We start from the raw sequence: 10,968 nt of genomic DNA, 5'->3' as shown, positions 1-10,968 counted from the left end.
GGTAATTATGAAGCTGGAGGTTATCACAGCATAAAGCGGGGTGAATATGTGCCACAGTGATTTATGCAACGTAAGAAAAGGGCACTATAACTCAATAACTAAAGCAAAAAATGGTTAAGAGTGATTACAAAAAAATATTTTACTAACATAAAAAAATAATTATCCTGCAACCTTCAAGGTGTCTGATACGCACTAATGCATGGCTTACTGATAAAATACTGCACAGGGATCTAAATAAATGGCAGTGTGGTGTCAATGCAGTCTTTTGCCTTTTTGGGGAGGTGGGGGGGCTGGTCTTGTTTTTCATTGAAGATTGTGATGGGCTGCTGGTTGAATACAACTCTGTGTTTTGCTCATGTGAGGCATAAAGACACTGAGATATCATAAACTGTATATAAAAGATGGAAGTCATTCAATGGATCTCAAGGTCTAGTTAAAATCTTAAACTAAGTGTTTTGACATCCACAAAGCATCATATATAAGATATGAGAAAGTAACACAAATCAATGAGAACTAATAAATTAAAATCTAAGGGGAAGCCAGGCTATCCATGTTTATCAATAGTCATTTGACATTAATGTAAAGCATAGTGTAAGTGCTCCTTTAAAATTGGTCAAAAATAGAGGACTTGCTATAGAAAACTTCCTGAAGCCACTTGTGTCACTACATATTAGACCACATTAACAATATCTTAAGGCTATATATACCCAGGCATCAATTTTCTGAAACACACATCCATACTAAGTCAAACTGAATGGGTAAGTGGTTGGCAACTGCAGTCCATCACATAAAGATAGAGACAACCACAAACTATCAATTCGAAGCCTACAGTCAATTTAGAATTACCAATAAACCTAACATGCATGGCTTTGGCCTGTGGGAGGAAACACAAGCACCTGGAGGAAACCCACATAGGCAGATGGAGAACATACGGATTTCACAGTAAATGCCCCAGGCCTGCTATTAAACAGCAGTGCTAACCACTACAGCACACTGTCACCAAGTGGTATATGTGTATGAAAATATGTTTTAAATTATTTTAGGCTTTAAACATGAAAATAAAAGTTCCAGAGGTACAAAGGCTGCTTTGGTTTGCATAAATATGGACGTGAATAGAAGACGACACAAGCAGCTGTTTTAGTTTACAGTTAGTTAGGACGATTGTGCTGCAGATGTTGGTATGAAAAAGAAAACACTTTCTGTACTTTTTCTTCCCACAGACTTGCTTCTTTGCCGCATGAATACAAGTGGGGTTAAAACACTGATTTGAGGAGTTGGTGAGACTTTAGGAAGAAAAATCAGCAAGCCGAGATCACAATCACAATACTACCAAAAACCACTATCACCAAAGCAAGCTCATGCTCAACACGCACAGCTTTTGGACCATGAGAAAAACAATTCAACACATTACAAATTACAATCTGTAAAAAATTAAAGTTATTACAAATGGTCAGTTTTGCCTGCAAGAAAATGTACAGTCTGCAAAGAGACAATCTAAAGTCAGAAGAACTAAGTAGATTACCCTAGAAATTAAAAACTGCTGGTCAACTTGATTTATGCATATTTTAAGAAGCCTGTGCTTCTCCCTCAACCCCAAATCTACATTCCACAAAAGGGTGGACCTACACAGGGTTGGGAGGAAGATCCTCCCAAATTTTTGAGCCTTTTGTTTAAGTTTGAGAATAGTAAACCTTCAGCCTCTGCTACAAACCACAGTTCATAAAACATGTTCTCCCCCTACACTCCATGAGTCCAAGTATTTAGCCCTGCATTTCCAAGACAGTCTTTATCTTCAAATACCATCAGCATGACACTGATGCAAGCCTCCCAAAATTTTGGTTAACTTTTTATTTTTACTCAAAAAAAGAAAAAAAGAAAAAGGTGTGTTTTAGGATTTTTAGGCTCTATTGGACAGGAAAGTTGGAGACTGAGTGTAATGGGAATGTCACCCAGGAAATGGTCTGGGATGGCCCCTGCAGAAGTGATTTAAAGGTCTTCTGTGCAAACAGGTGGGCCACAGTGGCAGCAGTCAAAATATTTTTACTGGAATAATTCGGCATAAACAGATCAGCCTTCACAGAACTGTCATGAAACAGAAAAGTTTTAGATACAGTGTGGAGCAATAAGACAGGAATACCAAAAAGTACCTGTGACAGAAATTCCCAGTGGTTTTCTTTCTTTTGTCCAGGATGGTGGCTCCATCTTCTGACTGCTTAGAATCTATTTCTAACTTAATTATAAACAGATTCATATATATATCTATAGATATATATCTATAGATATATATATATATATATTCGTATGGGCAGAGCTGTAGTTATCACGCTAGTATTTCTCTGCATGGATACCCTGGAGGAAGCTGGTGCCCTTTGAAAGCTCCAGTTTCCCTTTTTGAAGTAATATCACTTAAGTTATTGTCTGCCCATTTCAGCCAGATGACTTTTAATTATCACGGGCATTCATCCAATCATTGATAATATTGCATGTGTTTTATGTAGTCAACCACAGTGTCTCAGAGTAAACCGCGGTTTGACACTAAACCCTGTGAGAAAATCCACCTATCATCAGATTGATGATTCTCTTTTCCCTCCTTTAATTGTAGCTTCTGCTTGAGAGTACATCCATCATACAGGATGTGTTTCGCTGTTCTTTTTTTTTTTTTTTCACTGTGATCTATCTCATCCTCCTGTGCAGAGGGTGGAGTGGGGCCGTGGGCTCATTTACAGGCATCAGTAGTGAGTGATTTGGGTGCAGCACCACTGCAGCCTTGACTGCCATCAAATGAAGGGGGAGATTTTTTTTTTTTTTTACCACAACACCGGCGGTGCCAACGGTTCAATCAGCACTACAAGATACACTGAGACACATTTGGGCAGCTCACCCTGCAACCATGGTAACAGAAGAATTTTACTAGTTGGCAGCAGCCAATAGTGGGGCACTTCCCACTCAGTTCTGTCCAATAACAGAGCAGCCTGCAGCCCAGCCCACCTAGAACTAACACTGATGGGCTAGTGCAGTGAGGATTTAGAGATGTAGGCTTGGTTAATGAACAAGTACAAGAGTAAGAGTGTGTAGGTATGCGTGTGTGTGTGTGTGTGTGTGTGTGTGTGTGTGTGTGTGTGTGTGTGTGTGTGTGTGTGTGTGTGTGTGTGTGTGTGTGTGTGTGTGTGAGACTGAATGAGGCTGTGCTATAATCTGATGAGAGGATTCCCTCTCGTTTAACCTCGACACATTGTAGAGTAGTACTGATTCACCGAGACCATCTGACATTCAGCACCAACAGTGCAGCAAGTCCCCTGTCATCGCACTCCCCTCACACGTTACGTGCACATGCATGCTGCACACACACTCACACACACCCACGAAGCACCTGGCTCTCATCACAAAATCAGACAGATCGGAAAATCGAATGCGATACGGTCTTAACCAGAAAGAAGCAAATGATCCCATCAACTGTCAATAAAGTCATTTATTATTTCACACAATGGATAACATGAACAACTTGAACTGTAGTTCTTCGTAATAAGTGCTCAACGCTGCCAGCCAACAGAAGGGTAGCAAAAGAATGAGCCTTTCTTTTTGAGGAAAGAGAAATAATAATTAAAAAAAAGAAACCTACAAGATCATGAAAGATAAACATGACCAAAAGCATGCCAGCAGACATGGATATACATATATATTACAGGTATATATGTGCTTAAGACACATATCTGTATGCCAGCAAATGCAAATACAAAATATATGTGTACATTTTACACATACATACTGTGAAGGATATATGCATATGCATGCGCCTCTAGTATTTACTCTATATGTCAAATATTTGCAGTTTTTAATATTCATACAATGTACAAAAATGTTTCATGAATTAAAAAATTCATTACAAAAAGAAACATATCAAACAATGTACAAGTCTTCCTTCAAATTCAATTGAAATTCAACTTTCGGCTTGTCTAAAATATTTATGCATACAATCAAGTTGAGCATGCAAATAAAGGAAACCCACTCTAGAAAAAGGCTCAAATACACTATGTATACAAACTAAAATATGCCCACACTGTTAGAAGAGCTCACTTTGTGCTCTAAAGAAGTACATTTATTGGTTTTCTCAATGCTTCATCTGCACTTTCAGCTTCGAACATTATAGCTTAGAAATGGTAACGTATGCTGTGAGGATGACTACATGTACATTTATGAGGCTCTGTTCCACACGACCCCCTTGCTCCATGTGTAGGATGCACATCAAAGCACGCTACATATTGAACGAGGGGCGAAATCAAAACTTAGGTGCCATTATCTCTCATCCTAGTTGCTGTGTTGAAGTGGTAAATGCACACTACAGGAAATACACCCCACACCGCTAACGTAAGGTCAAACACTGCTGCGCCGCCCTTGGTGCTGAAGCCAAAGACGAGGTAAGGGATCCTTACATCAGTGTTTAGGGGCCTCCGGTAGCCACCGGTCCAGATTGGCTGCTAAGTACATCACAACAACAGTGACCTTGAACCCTATACATAACCACATCCCCTCTGCGGTCTCTGTGTAGAGTGAAAGCTCTGGATTAGGACAATACTTGTCAGTGTTAGAAGGCACCGAAGCATTGGCTGGTAGGAGAGACAGACAGGACAGACAACACCTGGGGTCTTTAACTCTAGCATCAGAGACCGCTGACTGACCACAGTATGAAGGAGTAAGCTGCCAAGTGTGTATCCTCTACACCTCATCGCCTCACATTTCTAGACCCCATCTTTGCCACAACAGACTGCAGACCCACCTAGCAAAGCAAGGTTACGCACACTAACATCAGGGCGAGTGTATTTTTGGCTATTTCCTCTGAGAGCTCCCCGAACAAAACAACCCTCTTACTTACTCACTGCTACGGCGCTGCCCAAGCTGGCCGCAGGCAAAGTAGCTACAAGTCAGCCGGGATTTCCTATTTTTGGTCGAGTGCACGACGTTGGGGCTTCTATCCTCAACTTTTAAAAAGCGCGGTAAGGCAAATCGTTTTAGCATTCGGTGTAATTTAGCCGGCCGGAGCCATGACTGTCAATAGACAGTGGAATTTGTCAAATATTAAAATCACTTGAAGTTGTCATTTTTCTGAATAGTTCCTTGGGTCTTGAGCAGCCTTGATAGAGAGATAAGGTCTACTGTGGTTTGAGGAGACAGTCCCAGCATAGCTGAGCCTAACTGGTATCCATGCAGGATGGACATACTAACACTATTTACAACAGACACATTAATACTGTAGTTTTACATCTGGTTAAGGCTGTACTGCATAGAGCTGCAGTCACTATAGTTTTCATGAGATGATAGTCACTTTCTGCACAACTTATTACAAATTATTACTGGTATTATTCACAATTCTTGATACATGAATTCAATTTATTGAGTAAATAAGACCACTTATTTCTCTTTGTCGAAGGGTGGACCCAGAACAGAAATTCCTTTTAAGGTCACTGCCAGGCATGGCCTGATGCATAGCAAACAACAATGTACGAGAACGTGATTTCCATAAAAATCTCGGCTGTTCCTCCTTTGCCAAGTATATAATCAGTTATATCTCTCATTATTTACTGGGCAGAGTAAGTGGTGTTTAATTATATATCTAAGACTCTGGGTACAATCAATATCACTGGATGGAGACACATCTGATACACTGTCCACCTCCGCTGCTATAGCAGTATGTAGGTAGGTATATGATGCGGATTTAAAACAGTAATATAATAGCTCCTTCAGTCCAGCCCTTCTACCTCTGTTATGATGATATGAGTCAGAAAATAAACCAGGAGGAAGCTGGGAGACACCAGACAGCAGTGTCCAGCGACAGAAGATGCTAACTATGGAAGTTGTGAAGGGACGCCGGCAGTTTCGGGGTTCTCGTGAATAAGACACACGTGTCATTTGCACAATCATGAACATTTTGGGTCGTTGTCTGGGGCACTCCTTGCCGCTTCATATTCCTCAGGTCAAATGGTAATTTGTGAGAGAAAGAAACATAAGGCACAAGTCGAACTGCTGCAACTGAGAATCCCACCCCCGGCCGAACAAAACAGAATCTCCTGAAACAAAATTTCAACAAGGTTGCCAAAGAAACACTGATCCATTGCTTATTATTCAGAAACACCTAATCAAGAAAATACCAACCACTACCCAAAGCCACAGATACTGTCGATAGAGTTTAACAAAGGTTTAACATATTGACACACGCAAAAAAAAAAAAAATATCCAAGATGGCTACATTCTACAGTGCACATAGGAATGCTTTACATTGGTGCCAACATGGTGGAGAGTTTGTCAAACTCTGATTTAGATACTTTTAAATTATACACTGAATACTGAGACTTTGGTTTCTAAATCTAAATACTGGATTTACTTTCCAAAAATATTTTTCCAAGGATATGGATTGAAAATTATGTTAAGTAGAAAGACTGGGATTAGCTTTTTCAAAACACTGACTGTGTGAGCCCTCTTCTGCTGAACTGTCCAATTCAGACTCGGCGGGCTTCGGTTTGACGCTTTTGGCTGCGCAGCCTGCATATACAATTTGATTAAAATAATGTATGGTCTCTGGACTGGATAACCACACCGTCGAATGCCGAAACATAAGGCTGGAACAAGCATGTAAGTGCTGCATTTGATTGATGAAAGTGTATGTCTTTTTTTTGTTGTTGTCTTTTTTTAATAGTGCATTTAACCAATTTTTTAAGGTTTACCAAAAATACACCTGATATTCCTCCTGTATGCAATGCCCCCTGTTTATAAACACAATAATGAGTGTATGAATGAATACATGTGGTTCTTGTCTGTCTGAAAACAAGCTTGTCTTGAGTCACACCCATGTCTGTTTTTTTGGTTATAAAACAATACACACTTTCATTGTCTATGGTACAACAATTCTATTTAATATACTGTGTGCCAGTACACATCTATGAGCTGGTTTTCCCATTGTACAAGGCAGGCAACAGTGGACTTTGTTTCTATGTACAGTCTGGGACAGTCTAACCCACCATATTGCCTTTATGTCACTGCCCAGGAGAGGCCTGAGCAGGGAGAGAGGGAAAAAAAATGACACAGCGGGTAGGTTGAGGGAGCTCAAGAAATGGAGATGTAAAACATTAGTGGGAATAGGTGAGAGGACAAAGGGGGATGGATTTAAGCGGCAGGCACCAGGGAGGGCTAAAGAATTGGGGTGAGCGTCAAGCAGGGAGGGGGACCACGAGTGCGGAGCTGCCAGGAAGTATCAGTTACTTCTCAAAGGGAGCGAGGACACTAGGAAGGTATAGATGAATGGGAGCAAAACAGGGAAAGTAATAGGGTAAGGTGGCTTAATTACTGAAGTTATTATTCCACATGTTTTTGACAAGCTTCCTCAGAAAGGCAAAAATAAGCAGAGCTGCACAGTTTTATATTAACCATTCCCCCCTCCCCTTGCTGGTAAATATATGGCTGAAGCCACATTCAGATACAGTATCATAAAGTACCATACACATCACTGTATCAGATACATAAAGAGTCACATAATATCCTACACTATCATAAGTACCACACAGTTTTAGAGCATCAGATTCAGTATCAAATAGTACCATATAGTGCCATTGTAAATAAAGGTCCAATGAATCTTTGAAAGGCCCATGTCTGGTTGGGTGTAGCAAACTGAGGGATGGCACAGGCCAGTGTTCTCTCCTCTGGCTCCACCAACCCACTGTATTCCTCACGACAAATCAGAGAGGAGGAACAAGTCAAAGTGCACCAAGGAGTCCCAAGATTAAGGGCACTGCATCTGATAGGCTTGAAACACTGCCTCCGTTAACTGCTCTCCAGTTCTGCTGGAGGTGCTTTCTCCTGCGAGTCTAGTGACTGGAGGGAGCCCACAGTTCGTCCCTGCTGAGGCCCCTTCCTTTGCGTTTCCCCCCTTTGGCCAGTGGATTCACAGACCGCGCTTGATGCACCACAGTCTCAATAGTTGCTGAGATGGAATCGTGACTGGAGAACTCCAGAGGCTCGGGGGTCAGGCTCGGCCTGAGGCTGTGTCTGCCTGGCAGGTTATCGCACCTCTCCAGAACAGGCATCCCCAGAGTCCTCTCATCACTTCTCCTGCTAGCCAGCATGTCCAAGCCTCGAACCTCAGCCCAATCTTCCTTCCTCGTCTTGGTTGGCTCCGGTTCCTCCAGAGGTTGTTTTCTGGGTCGTCCGGGTCGTCTTTTGATGACATTGTTTCCTGTTTTGGCTTGTCGCTGCAGGCGCTTGGCACGAAGGATCTTCTGCACATGCTCAAAGTTCAGAGAATGCATCCTCCTTACGTCCTTCTGGATCTGTTCCACTTCGCGACGTTTATACCTCCGCTTACTGGGAACACCTGGAAGAGGAGAGAGGGAGAAAGAATCAGGTGAGAAATGTCAAGGAAAATAAAGAGCAAAGTAAGGTCTATAAAAAGAAAGGACCATTTGTGCTTGCGTGTCAGTTAAAAAGAGCAGTCTTGGAAAGACTAGGAAAGACATCATGCCAATTTAGCTCATGGAGAGAAAGTCTTTTCTTGCTTTAAGAGCTTCCTGCTAATTTTGAGATATTCATGTAAGCTTTTCAAATCCCAGCTGAGCCAGGAGAGCAGATCCTATCCTGTAATTGTCTACTAGAGAGCAGAGAGAAGAGGGGAGAGGAGGAGATCCTATTCTGCTAGCAGGAAATGTCTCCTTCAACCATTTAATATGTCGCTACACAATAACAACCCTGTGCATCTGGAGCACAGACTGCCAAAAAGCTAAACACACACAGCAACACAAACACACATATCGGCACTCTTGTCCACATGCACATGCGCATACAGACACAGATACAAAAACACACAGATGCATACATACACATGCACAAAAAATGAATTCAGCAGTTCAGAATGGCTGAGCAGAAGAAACTGGAGCCATATTGTTTCCGTCACACTGGTGAACTGGGCAGTATGCCCTTTACACATTGCTCTATCCTTACTCTTTCCCCGTCACTCACATTCTCTCTTCCACTCGTCTCTTCATGGGCGGCAATGTGCTACTCTCTAATTTTCAATTAAACTGGTAACACTGCACCATTTCATTTCCATCTTTATTTCAGAGACCGCTTCCTGATCTTAGTCTGTCTCTGTCATTCTTTTTGTTTCCCATCTATGTCCCATTTCTTCGCTTCCCCCTCCTCCCTGTCTGGGCACTGTTCCCGGGGCTCGGACTGAGCCACAGCCAAAATGGAGGAAAAGCACAATCAACCACCAGTCCCCAAGCAGTGTGCACGCAACATGCTTCGTCTCTTTTCCTTGAGCTTTTTACTCCTATTGCTGGATTCCTGCGCTCTAGCCTTTCTTCCTTTCCCGCAGACTCCTGCTGATATGGTGTAGCAGGTTTCTTCAGTGCTCTAACATTTGATGAGTACATTAAATCAAAGATGCTTTTTCAGTTTTATACTTTAAATATTGTTGGCTGTGTTACAGGAAAATGTGTGAAAAATGATGCTCAAGACATTTAGAATATGTCTCTTTCATAAAACATAAGGGGGAAGCATTTAATATTTAATAGATTTTTTTAAAGATTTGCACAACGTCAGTGAACTGCCACAACTAGCAGAATACAATATTTTTTTCATCTTAAAGAGACCAAATGGTAATGATGGGGATGAAAATTTGAAAAGCACCGCACAGAGCTGTTTGCTAATGAATTAAGAGTAAGGGAAAGATAAAAAGCCGCCTAACTACCTCCCATACAAACCGCAGAAGAATATCACGCTGTTGTTGGTCAAAAATTCGGGCCTGACAGTGAAATTAGTTAATGCACAAAGCACTAAGTAGCAGTGGTTTATGAGCTGCAGCAGAAGTGAGCACATGCTCAGTTCACACACACACACACTACAAAGTAGCAGAAATTTATGAGCTCCATACACGGAACATAAAACCAGTGACCTTCAGCAGTGTGAGAGGCAGTATAGTACCGAGAACCTGTTTCTCTGTGAAATAAGAAGTCACAGCTATGCTCACTTATCCACTGCCTGTGCTGTAGCTGAGAGCACTTTTCGGAGACAGATTAAAATAATCCTTGATGTATGTCATTTAGTGTAATTTTTTTTTTCTGGATGAAGGTCTGTGCATGTGTTTAAACAAGCTGCGTGACTTGCCGGACTACCACAGGTCCAGTCACTTCTCTATCCTGGCAGTGGGTGCCTCTTTCCAGATGTTTTGGATCTTAATCTATATCCTCGTCTTCTCCTCTTGCACTCTCGACCCCCTAACCGAAAGCTGCTTGATGTCCTCCCAAATCTACGCTTCTCTATTATCTATTATTTCTGTCATCCTGTCTGTTTACACTGGTAATTTACTATGTTGTTTTATGGCATACACAGAGCATCTATCAAATGTCCTATCTTATCTGGACCGGGGATCAGTCCAGATAAGTGTGTCATATGCTGTGCAGACTGCAAAGCCCCTTGAGGAAAATCTGTGATTTGTTATACTGGGCAAAATAAATACAACTTGGCTTGACTTGCCACAAAAAATTATTCCGAATTATTCATTAAAGACTTTCATTCAGACATTCATGTAAGAAAGTTACAACTGATTCAGCGAGGTCTGCTTAAGAAGCAAACGCACAACACACGCAGAGACACGCGTGTGCTTAATGATTTGTCCATGACCGACAAACTCATTGTTGCACGCTCAGATAATAGTATGAATTTTACATCTGGATGGGGACCCGTATATCTGTGTGTATGCGGGGGCCTGCGCCTGCATGTGCAGCGAGCATTCTCATGCACATGCGTCTGTGTTTTAATTGGACTAAAGCTGTGAAGTGAAGCAGTAAGTCATGCTAGAGGAGGAGTGTGTGTGTGTGTGTGGGGTGGGGGGGTGGGGGGGGTGAGTAAAGAGAGTAATGGGAAAATGAGGGGGAGGGGAGACAAGGGAAAAAGCAAAAAGTGAAAGGGAAGAAGAAGAGAGCT

At 41.8% G+C, this 10,968-nt stretch overlaps 1 protein-coding gene across 2 annotated transcripts in view; it reads right to left on the bottom strand.

Moving 5' to 3' along the window:
- Window positions 1-3,451: 3,451 nt before the first annotated feature.
- setbp1 (SET binding protein 1) overlaps window positions 3,452-10,968 on the bottom strand; it is a 37,862-nt gene continuing 30,345 nt past the window's right edge. For both annotated transcript variants that reach the window (XM_086314162.1, XM_086314163.1), the window contains one exon: window positions 3,452-8,359. In XM_086314162.1, coding sequence (XP_086170288.1) covers window positions 7,854-8,359 — 506 coding nt within the window. In that variant the 3' untranslated portion in view covers window positions 3,452-7,853. The remainder of the gene's footprint in view (window positions 8,360-10,968) is intronic.

This window comes from Aulonocara sp. 'chitande type north' Nkhata Bay, linkage group LG12 (genome assembly GCF_057382095.1).
Source record: "Aulonocara sp. 'chitande type north' Nkhata Bay isolate Kocher_YH1m ecotype deep benthic linkage group LG12, A_spYH_male_GT1.1, whole genome shotgun sequence".
Taxonomy (NCBI): domain Eukaryota; kingdom Metazoa; phylum Chordata; class Actinopteri; order Cichliformes; family Cichlidae; genus Aulonocara; species Aulonocara sp. 'chitande type north' Nkhata Bay.
The sequence above is the reverse complement of the archived record's forward strand: the minus strand, read 5'-3'. Positions and strand labels throughout refer to the sequence as shown.